We start from the raw sequence: 20255 nt of genomic DNA, 5'->3' as shown, positions 1-20255 counted from the left end.
GAAGCCCTGGCGCATCTTCGAAAGGGTGAATCGGCATCAAACCAGGCTGTATCCGCTGTGGTGGATATTGCTGATAATTGCATCTGACAGATGGTAAATATAGCTGTAAACAGTCAAAATGAAGCTGACGCACTTGAGAATTGGGTGAGCGCGACATTAATAATAATAATGTATTTTTATAATATAACAAGGGCCTGTATACATCACAAACAGGGACATTTAACAGAGAAATGCCAGAACTTCTAAACAGACTGGAACACTGACCCTGAGTTATGAACTGGAGTCCTATAATATTGGCTTTGCAGTAGATGAAATCAAAGAGGCAGGGAAGTCCATCCCTAATGCGAAAACCCCAGGAATGGATGGCCTGACTGCAAAGTTCTATAGACGTCCTAGCTCCATACTGAAAAAAAAGGGTATCTGATGAATCATTGGAGAATAGTGCATTACCTGGGTCGAGCAGGGTGGCATTTATCACCCTGCTATTAGTATCAGATAAGCCAGATCAACGTAAATCCTATAGAATGTTAGCAAAAATATTAGCAAGCAGGTTAATTCAGCAGATTCCTTACCTGTTCAGACCGGTTTTATCCCGGGCAGGACAACAAAGCACAACCTGCTTGGATTGTATGTTGACTCCAAAGTGCTAGCGATCCTGGATACACTAAACAACAAAACGGTGTTTGACCATTGAATGACCTTCCTTTTTGGAGTACTGCACCAAATAGGCTTAGGCGCTTGCTGTTTTCAGCATTACTAAATAGCTTTAAACGACCCCAAAGGATATTATCTGCCCAAACACCACCTCTGAGCCCTTCTGACTCCACAAGGGCATGTGCGAAGGCTCCCTCGTTCCCCATTGCTCTTTGCTTTGGCTTTAGAGCACTGGCTTGCGTGTTTTGGGAGGAGCACAAGCAAAGGGGATACAGGTTTAAGAAAACATAATGGTTTAACTATATGCAGATTATATACTTTTTCATCAGACACCTGACAGAGAACCTGGCGCTCATTATACAAGATAAAAACCAATCTGGCAAGTTGGGGGAAGTCATTACATCACCCCGAGTACATTGAGTCTGAGAACCTGGGGTTTATGGCAGGACTGTAAATTGAAATACTTGGATATCCTGGGGTCTACTAATCTAAAAGAAAAATACATAAAATCAATGGCGGATATTGAATCTAAAATTTAGATGGTTGCACCGGCCCATCTTGTGGAGGGGCAGGGATGGTGGTCCTCCCCAAATTACTATGTATATCAAAATGCCCCTTAAATTCCACCATCCCATTTACTTTGGAAGAGTCAGGACTCTGATGTCCAGACTCATTTGGGCACATAAGAACTTGCAAGTATCCTTGACAACGTCGTCTCTGCGATACGAAAAGGGTGGCCTGCCGATACCAGATATATAGTAGTATTACAGGGTGGTACAGGCACAATTTGCTGCCTGGTTGTTTGGGGAACATGAGATGCCACATTTGCATACAGAGTCTCCTGTAATCTGACATTGCTTGGTGCTTTAGTCTTGTGGACCATAAAACAACGTAAGAATATAATTAAGCCCTGGCATGTAACATGGGCAACACTTCGGCAAGTAGTAAAGGCATGTGGATGTGATATACCATACAGTGCACTGCTACCACTATTTAATACACCAGGTCTGCTTATCACATTTGAAAAACAGCTAAAATCAAAGTTCAAGGGATTAGCGATGGAAACACTGGGCGATCTGTTTATGGATGGAGCTCATTACGATCAAACCACTCAGAATGAGGGGCACATGTTATCGTGTAACTTTATGCCCATACAACAGGATGCAATTGGTGTTAACATTACATTTCTGGCATTCCTGCAGGGCCAAAAAACATTAGAAATCCTCATACTTCCTGTCCAATGATTTTGACTTATTGTCTCTGGCATCTATAGTGGGGTGCAACGATTGAGAAATGCAACGTTACCCGCTAAGGTGAAGTGGGATATAGCACCGGGACGACCCTTGACTGGGGACTAGGATGCCAGCAAATGAGCAAAATCTTGCTCACTAAAAGTACTTAGACCAGGTGCATCACACCCCACATAAACTCCACAAATCTCACCTATTGGAACCAGATTGTTGTGCCCGTTGTGGGCACGATCATGCAGACCTAATGCATTTTGAATGGAGATGCTGCTGCATGCAAACTTTCTGGATGAGGATTAGGGATAAAGCATTGACCATGGTGGGCATAGAATTAAATCTGGACTGAAAACTACGTTTATTAGGAGGTTTAGATATAAATCTGATGAGCAAGCAAGGTTCCTGAACTTAATTTTGGTAGCCAGGCGGTGTGGGGGGCACTGCGCTGGGAAATACGCTCTCAAAGATTTCTGAATGCAGGATTTGATGTACTGTCAAACACACATTAACTTATGCAGTGCTGCTGCCACCATTACATATCCCAAAAGACATATGGTCAGTTTAAGGCAACACGTTGCTCTGGGTGTGGGTCCAGTGCCCGAGGATCCCCCATGATTGAGACATTTACTTAACTTATACGAACAATACATTGTGAACATTGTACTCTGATATTTTAATTATCCAAGTGCAATATATCACTGAGCAATGCATGTGAAATATTAGGATGAAACTGTCACAGATGGCACTGAAACCCACTTGAGTGTTTGAGACAGTACAAGTCTTTATTTTTACTTTTGTGGGCTCTAGTGGCTGTCCCTCTAGTCTTTTTAGAGATCTCCTCCCCAACAGGCTTCCATAAACCCCTGGTTAGTGCTTCTGAACGGTAACTACCTACTGTGTACTGGCTGTGTTCTTTTTCTATTGCTGGTCCCTAAATTCAGGCCATCTCGACTCCCTCTGGGACTTCCTTGCTCTCTCCCTACTCTAACCGAAGGTTAGTGTGCTACTGGAGTTTAGGCTCTTGCCTTGCACTTGCTCAGGGTTATTCAGGTTATTTCAGTCCTGCCCTCTTAACTCTTTTTCTCTCCATGGACTACTCCCCTCCCACCCCCCCCACCGTACCCCACCCCTTACTCCTGGTCCCTCCGATGATTCACTCCACCGAATCCTCGCCTCCGCCCTTTGTTTCTTTCCCCTCTTATTCTCATCTCACTACCAATCCTCTTCAACCACTACCACTCTTCTCCCACCACTGCTATCCTCCAACTTTTACCCTTCTCTCACCGCCACTCATCTCACCACAGCTCTTCCGGACCCCCTTTCTCATTCAGTCCCCCGCTAGTGCTCTTCTGGTCCTCCCAATTACTCAAATTTCTTTTTTCCACTCTGTATCAACCACTTCACATTCACTCCTTGCACTAACTTACTCTTAGTTACCACACACATACTCAAAATGCAGAATCACTTTCACTCCTAAACAAATACCTCATCTTCATCAATCACCTCCACAAGCAACTTCTCCCTCCTTTCTCCTGCTGGTCTCTTGGTCCACATTCAGTATTGACCTCACCCGGATAACCCACAAATCCGGTTTCCTGCTTAAACCCCCATGTACCTCTCCCAGGATTGGCCAAGTAGTATTATCCAATCTGGCGCTCTTCCCCACTAGGCCATGTCTGTGCAACAGTGTTTTGAAAAGGGCACTATGCACTGCCCACTTTCTGCGCACAGGCTTGCTGCTTCGCCATGATGGTCTGGGAAACTGACTGCACCTTCACATCAGAGCGCCTGGCACTAGGCATACTGAAGATAAATCAGTGCCTGGTAGTTTGTTCCCCCATTTGGAGTCCCTGGTATTCTAATGTCTCTGCTGTAGCAGCGGGGCAGGTGGATGTTAGGCGGCTGTTTACATTGTTGTGCAGCGGTGGTTCTGTAGGTTTTTTCACCTCCATGTTAGTCTTTCTCCCGGAGTGGTGCGCCATTTCACGCTAGCTTGCACTGCTATCTTGCTTAGAGCCTGGACCTGTAATAATTCAGTGGCTGCTACTAGGGTACTCTTTTGTTGGATGTTAATGTGCTTTCGTGCTGGCAGGTTTGCTGTTTCTAGAATAAAGACTGGCAATCATTTTTGGCAACTAGGTAAAGCCGGAGATAAGTGCATTCAAGCGAGCTTGCTGGCACAGCCATGGATAACAGGGATTGGGTCTGTCTGATCCCCTCTCTGCTGCTCTCCTGATAAGGCCATGGTGCAGGCCTCATCGCACAACCATCAAGAGCTGTGAACAATTGTATGCCTTTGGTTCATTGTTCCAACATTTTGATTTGTTTCCACATTATGCATTAGAAAAGCATAATTCGTCAGTCGGATGAATACTAAAATGAGTGCACTTTCTTGTACTGTACATTTAAAATTGCTTTGCTAATGTCTACCAGAATGGCATTGCCATGGCACAGGGTGCTCAGCACAACATCCTTCTTGATAGGAGTCTTCTGTATCTTAACTTCCTCCCTTCCCCTGCCACTCTTCCTTCAGCCACCACCCTGGCCCTTCTCCACCGATGGGCATACCACATTCCTGTACCCCTCCTCGGAAGACCTTCAAAGGTGGCAACCAGCTTCAACTAGCTACCCTCAACTCTTGCTCTGCTCTTAAACACTCCTCTGATCCGTCTCCTCCTTGAAGACTAAAACCAAGATGTACTTGCTTTCACTGAGACGTGGTTCATTGTCAGCTCTGTCACTGTTTTTGGCACACTCTTCCCTGAAGGCTACAACATCCTCTCTAAGCCCAGGCCTATCCGGTCTGGAGTCAGTGGCCCTGATCTTCCCTTAATGGGTCTGCCCTACTATCATACACACTAGTACCTACTCTTCCCTTGAATGCCTCGTCTGCAGGCTTGATGTATCTCCGACTCTTGTCACCATCTAAGAACCCCTTGTCCGTTCCAACTCTTCTTTCGGAGTGGTCTGACCTTGCCTCTACTTCCAAGGTTCTCTTCCTCGGAGACTTCAACATTCACTGTGACTCTCCTGATGCGGCCACTAGTCTCTTCCACAGCCTCTGAGACTCTTTACCTAACCGTTCTTCTCTCTGGTCCAACGCACTCAGCTGAACGCACCTTGGATGCTTTCATCTCAGCAGACATCCCCCCTCTCGCTACACCCATCTCCTGGTCTGACCATGCTCTGTCCTCTCACCTGACACATCCCTTGCTAATCTTCACCTCTCCATCTCAACACACAGGACATCCTTGCCCCTGTCATGAGGATCTGCATGAAGCCTGCCTCTAAGTGCAACATCTGGTATGACTGCGACCTTGCCTCTCAAACACAAGTGTGGAGTTGCTGAGCGGAAGGGGCAGGCTTCAGGCATATGCTCTGACAGACTGGCATGCCGCCTAATCCAAAGACATTACAGACCCTACATCCGCTCGAAGAAGACCTATATCCAAGCCTGCATCTCTGGGGCCTCTAACAACATGGATGAACTATTCAAAATCTACAAGGAACTCCCCATTCTACTGTAGTCTCCACTTCTCCTCTGCCATCCCTGACCCACTGCATTGGCCTCCCACTTCACAACCAAAACTAAGGACATCCTGTCCTCCCTCTACTCTTTACTCCTCCTTCACCCACTCCCTTGGCCACCCAACTTCCCTTCCGTTCCCTCTCGCCCATAGCGCTGGATGAGGTCTCTATACAAGTTCCCTCTATGAAAGTATACTCCAAACAGGTGCTCCTCTGCTCCTCCAGAACTATTAAGGAAAACATTTCCTCCCTTGCTCTAGCCTTGGCTGATTTCTGCAATCACTCCTTTGCCCCTGGCTCCTTCCCTCTACCCCATAAGCATTCTCTTGTGCACCCCTCTCCTCAAAAAGCTTTCTGCTGAGCCCTCCTTCCTGGCAGACTACTGTCCCATCTCCATTACATCCTTCCTGGGCAAATTTCTGGAGAAGCTGGTCATCTCCCAGCTCATCTACCACACCAAATCTGTTGGTTGTCTCCATGACCACCAGTCTGGCTTCAGAGCTGCCAGAGGCACGGAACCTGCACTCATGAACACCTGTGAAGACTTGCTTCCAACTCTGCTCTGGTTCTCATCCTTCTTGATCTTTCCTTTGCCTTTGATAGGGTCAATCATGCCACCCTTTTAAATCGGCTTTGCGATACCCTTGGCATCACGGATGTGACACTGGACTGGTTGACCTCCTTCCTCTCTGACTGACCTTCCCACGTTCAACTGGGCCATTTTATCTCCATCACACTCTCCACTTGCAAAGTCCCTTAGGGCTCTATCCTCTCACCGTGGCTCTCCTTGCCCCTCTGGCCCACTTGATCTCTGCCTTCTCGTCCAGTGTTATGCAGACGACACACAGCTCTCCTTCAAGCTTCCCTCCACTGCCGCCTCTTCTTCTTCTCTCATTCCTGACTGCCTGACTGCTACTCAGGCATGGTGCTCGCCGCTAGCGATTTTTGCCTTAATGCCATTAAGACTCCTTGGGACCCCAGCTCCCACCTTCCCTCCTACACTGTGGCTGCCCTCCATGGTTCCCCTCCACTCACCCTCTTGTGAGGCAAAAAACATTTGTCATCGTAGACTCCTCTTTCCTTCTCACATTGCATACCTTGCCAAGAAGGCCCACTTTCAGCAACACATCCTCGGTGGCGTTCTAACTTTCCTCACCTTCCCTCAGAACCTCAATGTCTCCAGAGCTCTGGTCCTCTCTAGGCTGGACTACTGCAACTGCCTCTTCCTCAATCTGCCTTTATCCTCCCTTTTCCCCCTTAAACTAATCCAGAATAGGACTGGGGGACTTATCCAGGGACCGCATCTCTCCAGTCCTAAAATCTCTCCACTGGCTCCCAGTTGCTGCGCAGATCAAGTTCAAGACCCTCTGCATCATCCACAAGGCCTTCTGGGGCCTTGGACTCTGTTAAATCCAACTCTCTGCCTAAATACCTCCCTGCAAGAGACGTTCAGACTTCTAGCTCCAACTCTCTGCAGATCAGTCACTTTTCCAAGCAGAGTGTGGGGGGTAGATCTCTCTTCCGCAGGAGACTCCCTCAGGAATGGCCTTCCGGCCCCACTCCTCCTTGAGCTGGGTCGGCATAAGTTCTGGAAGCGCCTCAAGACCCTCCTTTTCTTCCTTCCCTCTCACCTGCTAATTCCCCTGTCAGTCCTACAATGGCACATGGCACTCCTCGCCAGTACCCCCTCACCCCCCCTGGTACTCGCACGTATTAGCATGTGGACCTTATCTCCCTGCATTCCCTCACACTTGTCCACCTGGCCTACCCTTCGCACTGGCCTAGCCCCTGGGGTCCTCCCCACCCCCCTCTGCTCCCCCAGCACTTGCTCGCCCTCCACTCTGCCTTGCACTCCCCTCCCACCCGACCGTTATCGCATTCAGTTCCGACCGGCACCCGAACACCCCACCCCCCCTCCCTCTCTCTCCCTTGCACTTTTTGTTACTCTACTTGGACGATCCGAGTGACACAAGGCCTAGTAGAACTGTTGTTTTCCACCCCCCTTTTTTTATCCTCTTGTGGGGCCTTGAAACACCATTGCTGTATTGGAGCCTTATAAATACCCAATACTTTAATTAATTAAAAAATTAATCATGACAATTTTCATCTCTGATGATGGGCAATATTCAGCAGCATGTTAATCTATGGACTATAATCAATGCTGGAGATCTGTTGTTTGAGGCAAGTCGTTTTTTTAATTTGCCAGCATGTTAAGCCCATCAACCCACTATTTCACCCTAACATTTCTTCTACTGCTCATTGCTAAAACTTAAATTGGCCTTTGACGTGAGCCAGAAGCCAAAGTGTTTTTAAGCTGCTGTTAAACTGCATTCTGAGCAATCTAATTGGCTCACCCTCCTTCAACATTCAATGCATGCGCTTATGTTTAGCATTGGTATTCTTCTGTGAGAATTTTTCGTTTTTAATTTTGAAGAAGAAACCACTGACCACCAGAGAAGGGGCTGGGACTATAAAATAGTTGAAAGAAGCTGCAGAGTAGAACATCACTACCAGAAGACCACTGAATACTTGTTACGGGTCTGGGACCCTAAGGAAAGTGCAATTCAGTATAAAGAAAACTTCCACTCTGTTACCAGAGGGCAGTCACTGAAACCCACAGAAAGAGTTGGGACACTGAATGAACCTGGGAGAAGAGGCTGGATGAATTGTTGAGTTGCAGGCCCTAAGAAGATGGCACGTTTTGTGCCGAAAGCCAGGGGAAGGGAGTCATTCACCTGGTAAAGAATCTGAAAGCTGAACTAAAATTGTAAGCAGTAGAACATCAGGAGAAGGGAGCCATTCCCCCCGGTTTGTGCCTTTTTGTAAAGAGAAATAGTGTACCCGGCATTCTCCTGGTTGAAGATCTTGTGTGGTTGATCTGTGCCAGGAGAAGGGAGACATTCGCCTGGACTTTTGACTTAACTATGCCAAATACCAGGAGAAGAGCTATTCTCCTGGTGGAAAACTTTCTTTAGCATTCTTATGTTAAGTGTAAGGGATAGAACTAGGTTTTGGACAAGGACATTCTGACACCATTAGTTTCCGGTTGAGGCAGGGAAACCCCTCATAGTTTGGGATACGTATGTTTTTGCAAAGCTCAATAAAACTTTATAACCAAAACATTTCCACCTCTTGGTCAGTCTAATACCTCTACACCCTTACATTATGTATGGCTGCAAAATATTCTAATACATATTTACTGGGCTAATGCTGAATGCATACTTTTAAAAATTCTACAGACTCATATAATTGTAGTTCTTTCTGTTAACATTGTTTGATACTGTAAAAGGAAACCTATGCCATTGCTACCAATCTTCCTTGTATCAGATGCCCAGTGCAGCATGTGTTGCATTGTGTCCTTCTCATTGATGCTGTCCTTCCTAGGTTTTCTATGGTGCTGGCACAACAATCATTAAGATTAAGTTGGCCAAAGATTCCTTGGTGTTCCATGTCAAAAATGAGATGCATATTTGATTGGGGTATGTGTTCCTTGGTAGGGCCTGTAGCTGACCTCTTCTTTTTCTTTTTCCTTCACAGGGCCATCAAGAATGGAAAAGGACTGCATAGCAAGAAGGAGGTTCCCATCCACCGTGTGGCAGACGTCTCTGGGGTAAGACATTCCTCCTAAAGGTCACTGTAGTGGAGAGTTCTAATGGAAGAAGTTGTGTGGGAGTGAATACACTAGGAAACTGGATAGTAGAAAAGATGATCAGACTATGGGATTGTTTATCAAGCTGCAGTTATTCATAGAGGAAGGTGGTGGGGCTAGTAATATTGTGAGACAGATGTAAGGTGCCATTCTCCACACTTCATCCTAGAAATGTAAGAGAAATTGTTAGTATCCCCCTCCACCCCTTGACACCCTCTCTGCACGCTTCCCTCCATACCAATCATTATTCTGGATAATTGCAAGATTTGAACCTTTGATAACCGAGATAATTCAGTCAAGTGGTGCTTCACTAGTTGTCTTTCTCTGAAGCTGTTTGCGTGTTTTCACACTGGTGTGAAAATTGACTGATACCCCTACATAACATGAAATGTGCTTAGGTTGCTCCAATTGTCTTAGAACTGGTGCATTTTTGATAATGTGCTCTGGAAAAGGATTTTGCAGCTAGCCTTGTGAAACACAGGTAAACTGATCGGGGTGAACTTCGCCTTGTGAAACACAAGTAAACTGATTGGGGTGAACTTCGCCTTGTGAAACACAAGTAAACTGACCGGGGTGAACTTCGGCTCCACCATGACACCCGTGTTTAACTTGGTTTACAGAGCCCTTCACAATGAGGGGCCTGGATTTCCTAAATTGTGTGGTTTCATTGCTTGAATGCCAAATGATTTGAAATTTTCAGTGATTCACCTGTGATGGTCATTGAGACTGGTGCATGCCTTATTTTCCAATCACTTCGTTTGTGGGATTCAATAGCATTGTTTGTGACATAGCTTATTTGAAGCCAATCTTGATGAGGCAGTCTGCTGTATATGTTCGTGTCTTATCATTAGTATAGTAGTAGCCCATTGACATTTCTAATATCGTTTGACGTACATCACACCCTTTTCTGCAATACTAGAGTTTGAATCTCAACAACTAGCACCTTGCATGTTTATTTTTACGCCTATTGTCAATATAGCTAAATGAACACTAGCCACTTCTCCATGATGTGGCTGTCGATTCCAACTGCACAGCCTATGTGTAAAGTTGTAGCCTAACCAAACACGTTTGCTTTATCTACTGTCCTGCCGTGTAGGCATTTGGAGCAATCCCAAGATGTGCCAGGCGCATTGTTGAGTACTGTGCTACGTTTAAGCTCACAAATGCTGGTATGGCTTAGGGACCAGAACATTGATAGTATATGGGATTGGGCATTATATTCCGGGAGAAAGGAGCAGCTTTGAGCAGTTTGAAACCCCTCTGTCCTTTTTGTGACTTAAAATAGCATGCAAATGCCCTACAATTAATACAAAATAAAACTATCAGTTGTAGAAAAGATTATTTCACTACTTAACCAACAAAATTAAGACCTTGACTTTGGAGCTTCGGGAGAAACCATAGGGGGTGGATTTGAACTTCTGTTTCACTGCTGTAAAAGAAAAAATATTTTTCCTTAATACAAAGTGACTTCCTGCCAAGTGGTGTCAACTGGCGCTCATTCTGCAAGGCCATCATTTAACACTCGTAGCAACAGCCTCTCCCCATTAGCTATTTGGTTGGTTTATTTGCACTTTCCTCACAACAAGTCGCTCTCTTTTGGGAGGACTCTAGCACTCTTGGTGGCAAATCCTCAAGGCTTTGTATGTCACAGGATCCCATCAGGATTTCGATTTATTAACAGGCGTATATATTTTTTTCATTTTGAACTTCATGTCATTGTATAATAGATGCTTATTGGGTGTTTCCAATATTTTAAATGCTTGGTGTAGTCTTTTTTTCGGTCTCAGAATTAATATATTTCCTTTAATAAAAGCAATCTTGGATGCAATAGTGCCCAGAGTGTGCTAATATACTGTGCCATAAGGGAAGGAAAAAGTAGATCATTGGTGAGGAGGATCAAACCCGCAACCCCTTGAGCTGCTCGCTTCCTAAGTGAGGCTGCGAACCTCTGGTCCTCCAACGCTGTGGCAACAAACCATGCCTCTCACTAAGTGAAGGCCATTGCTGCCCGTACCACCACCACTACCTTAAAAGTAAATGGACCTTCATGGCTATCGAGCTGTGATTTTCATTCTTGCTACTCCGAGCTCCTTTCAAACAGTTCATGTTGCTTCACGTGTGTGCAAACATATATATTTTTTTTAATGAGCGAAGCTTAAAGGTAGTACTTGCTGTGTTCCGTTGAAGAAACAGATTACAAGTTCCATAATGCATTTGGCAGGTCAATTTTCCCCAATGAGCTCAACGACACCAGGATGGGGGGTGAAATCCAAGACCATAACTTGGAGACCCCTTTATGATGGCAGGGGCGGGGCCACAGAGTAGAGTGGAAAGATAAGGTTGTAGGGCCCCAAAAGGAGGGTGCCGGTGGAGCAGAACCCTGTTAAAGAGGGACACTTGCGGGTGTCCCCTTGGTCTGGTGCTACAAAGCCAGGGCCTGTCAGATGAGGTACTTTACAGAATGGGCCCCCTTTCACTATAGACCTAGTGTGGGGAGAACACTGGTATGGGAATTATGAGGAGTCATGACTAATGCCATATTGGTGCCTACAAGGGGCGCTGAACAAGAGGGTCCTTGTCACTAGAGCTAATGGGGCGAGCCTTGCTCCAGAAGGGCATCTGAAAAATGATGTTGCCAAAGATGATGGCTGCGTAGCCCTAATTTAAGGACTCTACAGGGAAGTACCCTGTCACAGTAGCAATCAGTGGGTCTAGCCTGGAGTGGCCTACAAATACGGATCACTGTTGTTGGAGCAATGTTGAGGGTGTTAGAGCCCTATAATGTCCTTTATAATAGGAGGGCAGAGAAACCGGGTGTGACAGAAATACATATGCTGATAGAGAAGCTGTGTCATGAGAAACTTGGTAAAAGAAAATAAGCACAGGGCTTAGAAGAGATTGGAAAAGAGACAGCACAACGTCACATGGCTGAGGTCACTGTGCGCCATAGAGAGCCTACCCGCCCAAGCTACGATGCACAGCATTCTCTCACGCACAGTAGGAGAGAATGTGAAAGAACCTTACAAAGGCGGCTCAAGCTTCATTTTGTTTGCTCGATTTTTGCGGAATACAGCTGATTATCTGGTGCCCAGAAAGTTCATAAACTCAGCAAATTACATCTTTGACCAACACTGTTGTATGAAAAGCAGGTTGCAAACTAATTGTCCCAGGCAAAAAACACAAACTACCCACTGCCTTCACGCTCACCAGCCACCATCCCACCTATGAATAGTTTTGACGTTTGCGGTATTATCTTTTAGAAACCATTGCACGGTTCCCAATTGTGCTTCGTTCAGGCCATTTAATTTGCATACGGTTAGTTTGAGCTGCAAAATGATCTGATATCTAATCTGCCGATTTAGCAGGTAACGTTGCACACGTTCATTTACTTTCCTCATGCTGTTAAATTCTCCGGACTGAAATGTACACCGGGAGTCACAGATTGCGTGTCTTAAAATGGTGACACTGCCTTGTCTAGGCTCTTGCCACTTTTTGCATACTCATTTTCAGCATTCCTTCCTTGAACATCAACCTTTCAGATTTGCTAATCAGCAAGCGTTCCATTGACGATGTAAAAAACACGTTGTTGCTTTTACTCTTTTGCTGTGGCTTAATAATGCACATTGATTTGTCCAGGATCTCATTTTGTCAAGTTGAGCGTTAGGCCAGAGGTGTCCAGTTGATGCGGATTGGGGCGATGTGCATTATTTTAACACACTTGATATAATTGACCATTGCTGTACTGAACACTATTTAATTTGGTGAACCAGGCAGCCATTGGCCTGGAGGGGTTGAGTAAGACTGCACAGTGAACCAACCTCCTACATAGTGGTTGTAATCCTGGTAAGGTGCTTCAAGAGAGCTGCCTTTTCCTGCTCGGGATCCCTCTGCTTTGACAACCCACAGCAGTAATCACATCTCCATCCGATGAGACTTGGCTCGCAGCACGCAAGGGCAATGTATCACAATTTTATGAAGCTTTCCTAATCTTTTTTAATCTTTAATAGTTTTCTCGCCAGATTGATCTCATTCAGTTAGTTGACTGTCAGCATTTGCAGAGTTTGATGTATGTTGGTGTATGCAGAACTGACAGTGTATGCGACAGGCCTGCCAGTATAATTAAGGTGACTTGGTTTTCCCACGCGTGCGCAGCCTTGCCTTCCTGCTTGATCGGCAGGGTCTGCGTGGGAGCCGTGTCCTTGAGATGCCACTAAGGAGGATCATGAGTTGAGCAGCGCCCAATTTATTGCCCGAAAAGGGGATTTGAATGTTGGTGTGCATGTCTAAAAAAATATCAGTTACTAGTATTCTGTGGCTTTTAAGGTCAGCATGCTTTAAGCAATGGATTTGTGCAGGCATAAAGTAGGTACTCGTAGAATTTTTGGACATGGAGGGCACCCATGCACAGTGCACAGCTATGTGTTCTCTTTTGAAATTCTGGTTCCAGACAATACAACTGTGCTCATGGTGGTTTATGGTCTTTCCAATGAAAACTTTCCAACGGAAGCTTTTTGCATCGAAACATATCCATCGACAATATTAGCATCAAATGCTTTTTATTTTTTTGGGGTTCCCCGTTCAACCCCTTGTTTTTTACCCTTAAAAACCCACCCCAACAAAAATTAACCCTTTACCCTACACATATATGCATTCGATGCATATATTTTTGATGGATATGTTTCGATGAAAAAGGTTTCGTTGGAAACCTTTACGATGGAAACACTAGATACTGCTCCTGGTGGCTTTGAGAGCCAGCTTTTCTTGAAGTAGTACCATAGGCACACCTTAACTCTCTAGGAGGGATGCCCCATCCAAATTAGCCATTTCTTTTTTTGTTGGGCTTTTTTCATGTTTCCAATAGTAATGTTTGTGAAACTGAATTCATGTATTATCTGTTTAGGCTTATCCTATCTGACCTTTTGTAGAAAACTCTTCTGTCTCCGTCTGCTTCTCTGGTCTGACTTCCATCACATAGCCTGCCGAGCTCCCAGTCCCTGCTGAGAGGTAGAAGACACCATAGTTCTGTTCCCTCTCCTGATTTGAATTCCAGCGGATCAGTCGATTCGAACGACTAGAGCTCATGTCTTGGTTCTCAGCATTGATCCTCATTGCACTTGCCCTCTTCCCAGAACTGCCATTGTGTCAGAGGGATACACCGCCTTCTCCCGTGATGGGCGTCCCTCCTCCCACAGGAGGACCTCCCACCCATGTGAGCCTCCTGTGGAGTACCACCCCTGGGGATTATCGGGTAGCAGCCTCCCCCACTCTGGCCACATGAGAAGGGGCTCCCCTAAGGATGAAGGCACGACATTCAAAGGTTCGTCACACTTATCAAGTTACCTTTTTTCTCCAGCTCTAGATGGACCAGGTACATAAAATCAGTGGTTCAGATAAAGGCCAGTCCAGAATACTTACCCATTGTTCCAAAACATTAAACTACTTCTTTCAACAGTGGGATTATGAGAGGTTTGGTCATCGCCCCATCCCGACTCCCCCAACCCGCCCAACCAGATTCTGGATTAGTGTGTCCCTTGGATAAGGTGAAATGGCAGCATAATTCTATGCTAATCATATAGCGTTAAGCACCCATTCCAAGGCTGGACCAGGTGAAACCGCCCAGAGCCCTGATTTAAAGGCCTGCACTTCCCTCTGGCCTTTAACCTAGGATCCTGGGATGCTAACACCTGTTCCAGCCTCTGGAACAGGGCTAAGTTAAAGGATTTCCTTTCCATCAACGGGTTGCATCTCGGAAAAGAAAAGACTGTTCAAAGATGGCCACCATGAAATGTGAAGACGGGGCTGTACGGAGCCCCTCCTCCTTTTCAATGGCGTCCAAGTGGGGTAGAGCGAAAGGAGCGGCAGTGGCCCTTGCCTCCGCGGCACTCGCCGCCGCAATAAGGTAAGTGGGGAGAGGATATGGGGGGGAAAACGCAAAGGAGGGGAGATGGTGAGCGGGTGGCTGCACCGGCCCTCAGATCGCTGAGATCAGCCATTTCGGCATGCTTTCCTGGCCTCCTGATTGACTGGCTTCCCAGTGCAGGGTGCTAATTAATGTTAGGGTATTGCTCAAGCCGTGGTTTAGTACCCAGGACAAAGGATCGCTTGGAATCTCTGCATCAGCCTTGCAAGTCGGCTAAATGCTCAGGATTGTTCGGCCGCCTGGATCTTTGCAAAAAAGAGTCAGACTTCATGTCTGTCATAATCTGGAGTTTTAGAAAATATCTCAAGTCTGGGAGAAATTGGTGGCATTGTGAGGTTTTTGTGGTCTTCTGCCATTGATGTTCAAAGTCCTCTGTCAGAGGTTTGGATAATTCTGCAACCAGTGTTTGACTGCACGCGCAAGTCAAGCTGCGGCAGCAAGAACCTTTGATCGAGCAAGGCACTCCACCTGACGTCAACATTTGTAACGCAGAAATAAGTGAGACGAACCATCAAGGAAAGGACTGCTCCTCTAGCCCACATGGATACGCTCGAGCTGGGGCCTGAGGTCGGGCATGGACGCCCCATCCTATCTGATGGACATCGTGATTGGGAGCATGCTTTAAACACACAGGTCCTGAAGAAGATGACTGCACTCAACACGTCATCGAAACCGGTTGACCCTTCTTTTGCACGATATCCCTGAAGGGACTTGGCAATACGGTATACGTTAACTACATTTTCTATGTCTGTGTTACAGACACATAACTGATAATTGTCAGACCAAACTGGTCAGAGCAGAATAAAACTGGAACCATAGCCATGGTTAACCAGCACAATAGCCTTCTGGTTCCTTTTGAGTTGATCTCTTTGACACTATGAAACAATTCTTTTAACCTTTTCATGTATGTTGAGCCACACGCCACCAACGGACCTGCACTGTGTGCACACACTTCACTGGGGTGAGTAAAGAAAATGGCACATAGCTGTAAGAAAATGCTTCCTCCTTGAAATGTTCATACTGTAAACAGACATGGCTCAACCTTTTTTTAATCCTGTTGAAACGCTATGCATTGTAGAGACGGGATAGATTCTCTCTGCCCTTTCCTATTAGATAGGTGGCGCCGAAGCTCTGGCCTAGGGATAGCACTAGCCTACAGGGATAGGGTGTGCTTCTTCCTAGGGACAGTGCTAGCAGACACATTTAGTGTTGTTGAAACACTGATAATAAAAAAAACTGCTCTGCCCTTGTGCGATACAAAATATGTAGTACCTAATAGTAGGGCCTACACCCTCAAAAGGTGTACTGTACCCTAATCGGGTTCTCTTTTTTTTTTTTTTTTTTGTGTTAATTCTGATACAGGAGGTTTGTCTTCTGAGCAAGTTATTACTCTTCCTAAATGTAGACAATGGGCAGAATACACCAGACTAGAGGCGCATGCCAATAGTTCAGAACTGGATTCTGATATTGCCACCTGGTTGTCCAGTTCACTTTGCGCTTCATGGAGCCTGAGAATTTAGTTGGAAAGCGACGCAGATTGACTCCAGCATCAGGTATTCCGCAGCCTACACTACATCCTGTGCCCGTTTGGTGCACTTATTAATGTTGGATAACGACACGTTCTGGGAATGCTGAATCTTTTTGGTGTGCAGTTGCCATCCTCCCATCTTCAAGGCCTGCAGTATGGCGATCTGGAGAACTTGGCTTGTTTGGCAGCAGAGACCGCTTCAGCAGCCACCGAATTTTAGAATTCCCCTTCACCATTCTTAGCCTAGTAGTCGGTCTGATGTGTTGTGTTCCTTGCAGTTTCCTCCATTTTTATTTTCACTGTCGATATGGACTTGTGGCTCCCGATAGGTCAGAGCAATTCAGACGGTGTTATCCCACACACAGTTTAGGGCATAGGGTATCTTTCTGCATACTTAATAGATCACTGTGAATGAGGAGGGGTCGTTGCTTGGGCTGTTGTGTGTTGTCTGTGGTCTTTCATGTCCTATGGCAGTCTGCACATTGCGTGATTTTAAAAGGAAACCCACTGACGTTCCTTGTCCTGTTGCAAGGAGAGCGACCCCATTTCCTATCAATTTGCTATATGACATGCCTGTGGCATGCAGAACGATTGGTAAATATCACACTGTACAGCGCTCCACTGCTCACAAGCTAGTTCTGCCCTTTAAACATCATCAATGGTTCTATAGCACTTAACGGTCATGAGAGGCCGTTTTAATGTGCTAAAAGGGAACGCAGTGTCTGAGAAAGGGATGGAGATGAGAGAGATTGCACCAATCTGTATTGTCCTACCAAGACGTATTAAGCTGTGCCCGAGTAGATGAGGTTATTCGTGTTGCATCAAAAAATGCCCTAGAGCATGCCCTGAAGCTACTTCAATGGACTTTGTTGGAGAAGGCAGGTAGGTTAGGACGGTCCAAGTAGGCGCGAGTGAGGTTGCAGGGAAGATTTGGGAAAAATCTCCCACAGGCCTAGTCAGTCACGTGTTGAATGTGCTATGCAACGCAATAATCTGTTCTCTGGCAGAGGGGGTAATTGCTAGACAGTCGTGTTTGGGTGAGATAATCAGGACATGTACATTTCCAATTATTTATCCCTACGCCCAAAAGTCCCTTCCCATTCCCCAAACATATTCCGGCTAACCAGCCTGTCTAGCAGGAAATGACCATGCTCCTCCTTCCTTTACTTGGCGCCTCAGATGTTCTTCACATGGCGTCCGCCTGCGGTTTTAATTGACTGCTGGAGTGCTGTGTGTTTGTCGGGAGTTGTGCGTACCAGGCAGTGATTTTGAGGGGTGGGAGGGAAGGGGTTTGGGAGGCTGGGCGAGGGGGTTAGAGGGGGGGGTTGGATATAAAATGCTATGGCATTTATAATGTGTCTATACACAAGTGTTTCAAGGCACGCTGGCCTTCTTGGCTTATTAGAATTTTCTAGTAATCGGAATGAGCACGTTGAGAAAACAACCATCACACAAAATCGGGATGTCGATCAATGGTTTAACACCAGGCTGCCGCGAACCTTCTTGAAGACACTTTACTAACCATGGGAAAAGGTTAAGTACCCCTTCATGAATACTGCTGACCAGGAACTAATAAAAAGCTGTCGTGACCTTGGTCAACTGTTCCCTTGTCCCCATTGACAATACCACATTTGACTGGTGGGTGATTTGACTTGCAAATGTTTGTTTTTAAGGCAATGACCACATGTCTATACATAAAGGACGTGGTCCCTTGCATTAGGAATTGGGAAGCTGTGGTTTCTTACCAACCCCGTTGCACTAGAACGGTACCCGAAATCCAGCACAGCTTAGAGTTCTACATGCAAGTAGCATACACGTTGTGCCTTCCTTAACCATGTAAGCAGATTTGTTCAGTAGTGCGCTTTTCAACCATGAGAGAGATTGCATCCCTCCGTCACTGCCAGGAAAGAAGTACAGTGCTTTAAATGGAAGGGAATGAGAAAGTGGATGTCCTAAGGTCACAAAACCATATTGAGGGGTGCAAACTTGGGTCACTGGCTCTGCCTAAGAAGCGCAGGTATCTGAGTAACATGTAAGAGGTGTGGCCTATGTAACTGAAGGAGCTGCTTAACTTATGCAGCCAGATCTTCGAGCCATTACCACACATGGCATGAAAGTGAGAATCGTCTCAAGTGCTGTTTGATATAACCTAATCCATAGTAAAAATAAACTAAAAAGTCAATTAAAACAAGTCTAGCCTGTTCTAGTGATGTGCTTGGATCGGTGTGCAACGCGCAGGCTACAAATCCTGCCACTGAAACAGCACGGTTTCCACCCGCTATTCCACAAGAAATTAAAATTGTACTCGCCAATTTTCTGCTCATCAAAAATGTTAAATCTCCTCTTAGAATGTTGGACGCCAATGTTTCACAAAGCAAGTGAGCTGAGCTCTGCCGCAATCAATCGGTAATCGGTGATTAATAGTATTCTTTTGTCTCATTGCCTCCAGGCATTGCAAGCTCAGTTTAAGGTTGAATTTAGAACCCTGTTTGGACCCGGCCTAGAGAAGCAAAACTCCACTCCGACTCCTGGGATCTGAAAAGAGAATTAACCAACCATGGCCTCCCTATGGCTTGTTAGCAAGTTTACTTTCCACTGTGTGTGGACCCATAGTCTGGCATTGTTGCCCGTGTTTGTAAGACCATTACAATGAGAGCAATTTGCTATGAAGCACCGCATCCAGGGAACTGTGATCTAGGCTAGGGTTTGAACCAATTAGTATTGAGTTTGTTTTAAAAAGGCTTCCTTCGGAATTGTACATATTGATTATAGGCATGCTTCAGAATAGAGATCATTTTCATGCGGCTTAGTTGTGCCTTAAATAGATCTTATGTATTTGGCGAGTATTGAAACTTTTTGTCAATTCTGCTCTTTGCTCCCACTCATCTGACTGTTTGCATCAGGTTTATAAGGACGAGCCAGCCAGCAGTCCTATTATTGAAAGGCCCTCGATTTCCAGCCTGATTGTTTTCGTCCCTTAGTCATCCATCAAAATGCTCCTATAACAGGGTTATGCTTCCACTTGGAGCGATGTACGCCAGTTGAGATGCCACTTTCAAAATCCCCTCTACAACACCTAAAGCCATATCTCATGCCCAGCTAGTGTCTGCTTTTGTGCTTTTTTTTTTATCTACCCGCAGATTCAATCAGAGGTACCTGCCTGGCTGTCTTTTTAAAAAAAAAAAAAAATAATAATTTCGTCTTCCTTTTCACGCTTTGCTCTAAAGGTTTGCAAATTGCATCTCGTTGACAAAAGGAATGAGCAGGCCAGGTCATACATTACTCCTCCTGCTCACCTCCTGTCCCTGGTCAGATGGAGGTCTGCCAGCTTACAGCCAGACGTTGCATCCCAATTACTGTATAAAATCACAACGGTTCCTGCCTTTAAGCTATCTTGTGGATCCCGTCTGACCATGCTAAGCTTGCTTTGTTACGGCCTCATTTGGTTACCGTCCTATCCTTGTCGGCTGTTTCTCTAGAATGACGAGTTGACCTGTCATTATCAGGCCAGAGGTGGCTGCAACAATAATTTGGGATCTTTTTGTTGGCCAATGTGCGGTTCGTTTCCCTCCTGTTGCGTTAGTTGTTCCGGACGCACGCTACACTATGCCGTTAAACCATGTGAATGGTTGCCATATAAAATGAGCTCAATTAAGAAAAGGCATTTTACTTAAGTTTATGAAATAGCTTGTGACAAAATAATGCAAATGTGGAAAAAGTATACACTTGTGC

General features: G+C 45.7%; 1 protein-coding gene across 1 annotated transcript in view; it reads left to right on the top strand.

The window, feature by feature from the left end:
• Window positions 1-20255, top strand: part of SND1 (staphylococcal nuclease and tudor domain containing 1) — a 2477133-nt gene that overhangs the window by 1001952 nt on the left and 1454926 nt on the right. The window contains exon 14 of the mRNA XM_069629563.1: window positions 8964-9036. Within this exon, the coding sequence (XP_069485664.1) occupies window positions 8964-9036 (73 nt within the window). The remainder of the gene's footprint in view (window positions 1-8963; window positions 9037-20255) is intronic.

This window comes from Ambystoma mexicanum, chromosome 12 (genome assembly GCF_040938575.1).
Source record: "Ambystoma mexicanum isolate Mex_15411 chromosome 12, UKY_AmexF1_1, whole genome shotgun sequence".
Classification (NCBI taxonomy): Eukaryota; Metazoa; Chordata; class Amphibia; order Caudata; family Ambystomatidae; genus Ambystoma; species Ambystoma mexicanum.
The sequence above is the reverse complement of the archived record's forward strand: the minus strand, read 5'-3'. Positions and strand labels throughout refer to the sequence as shown.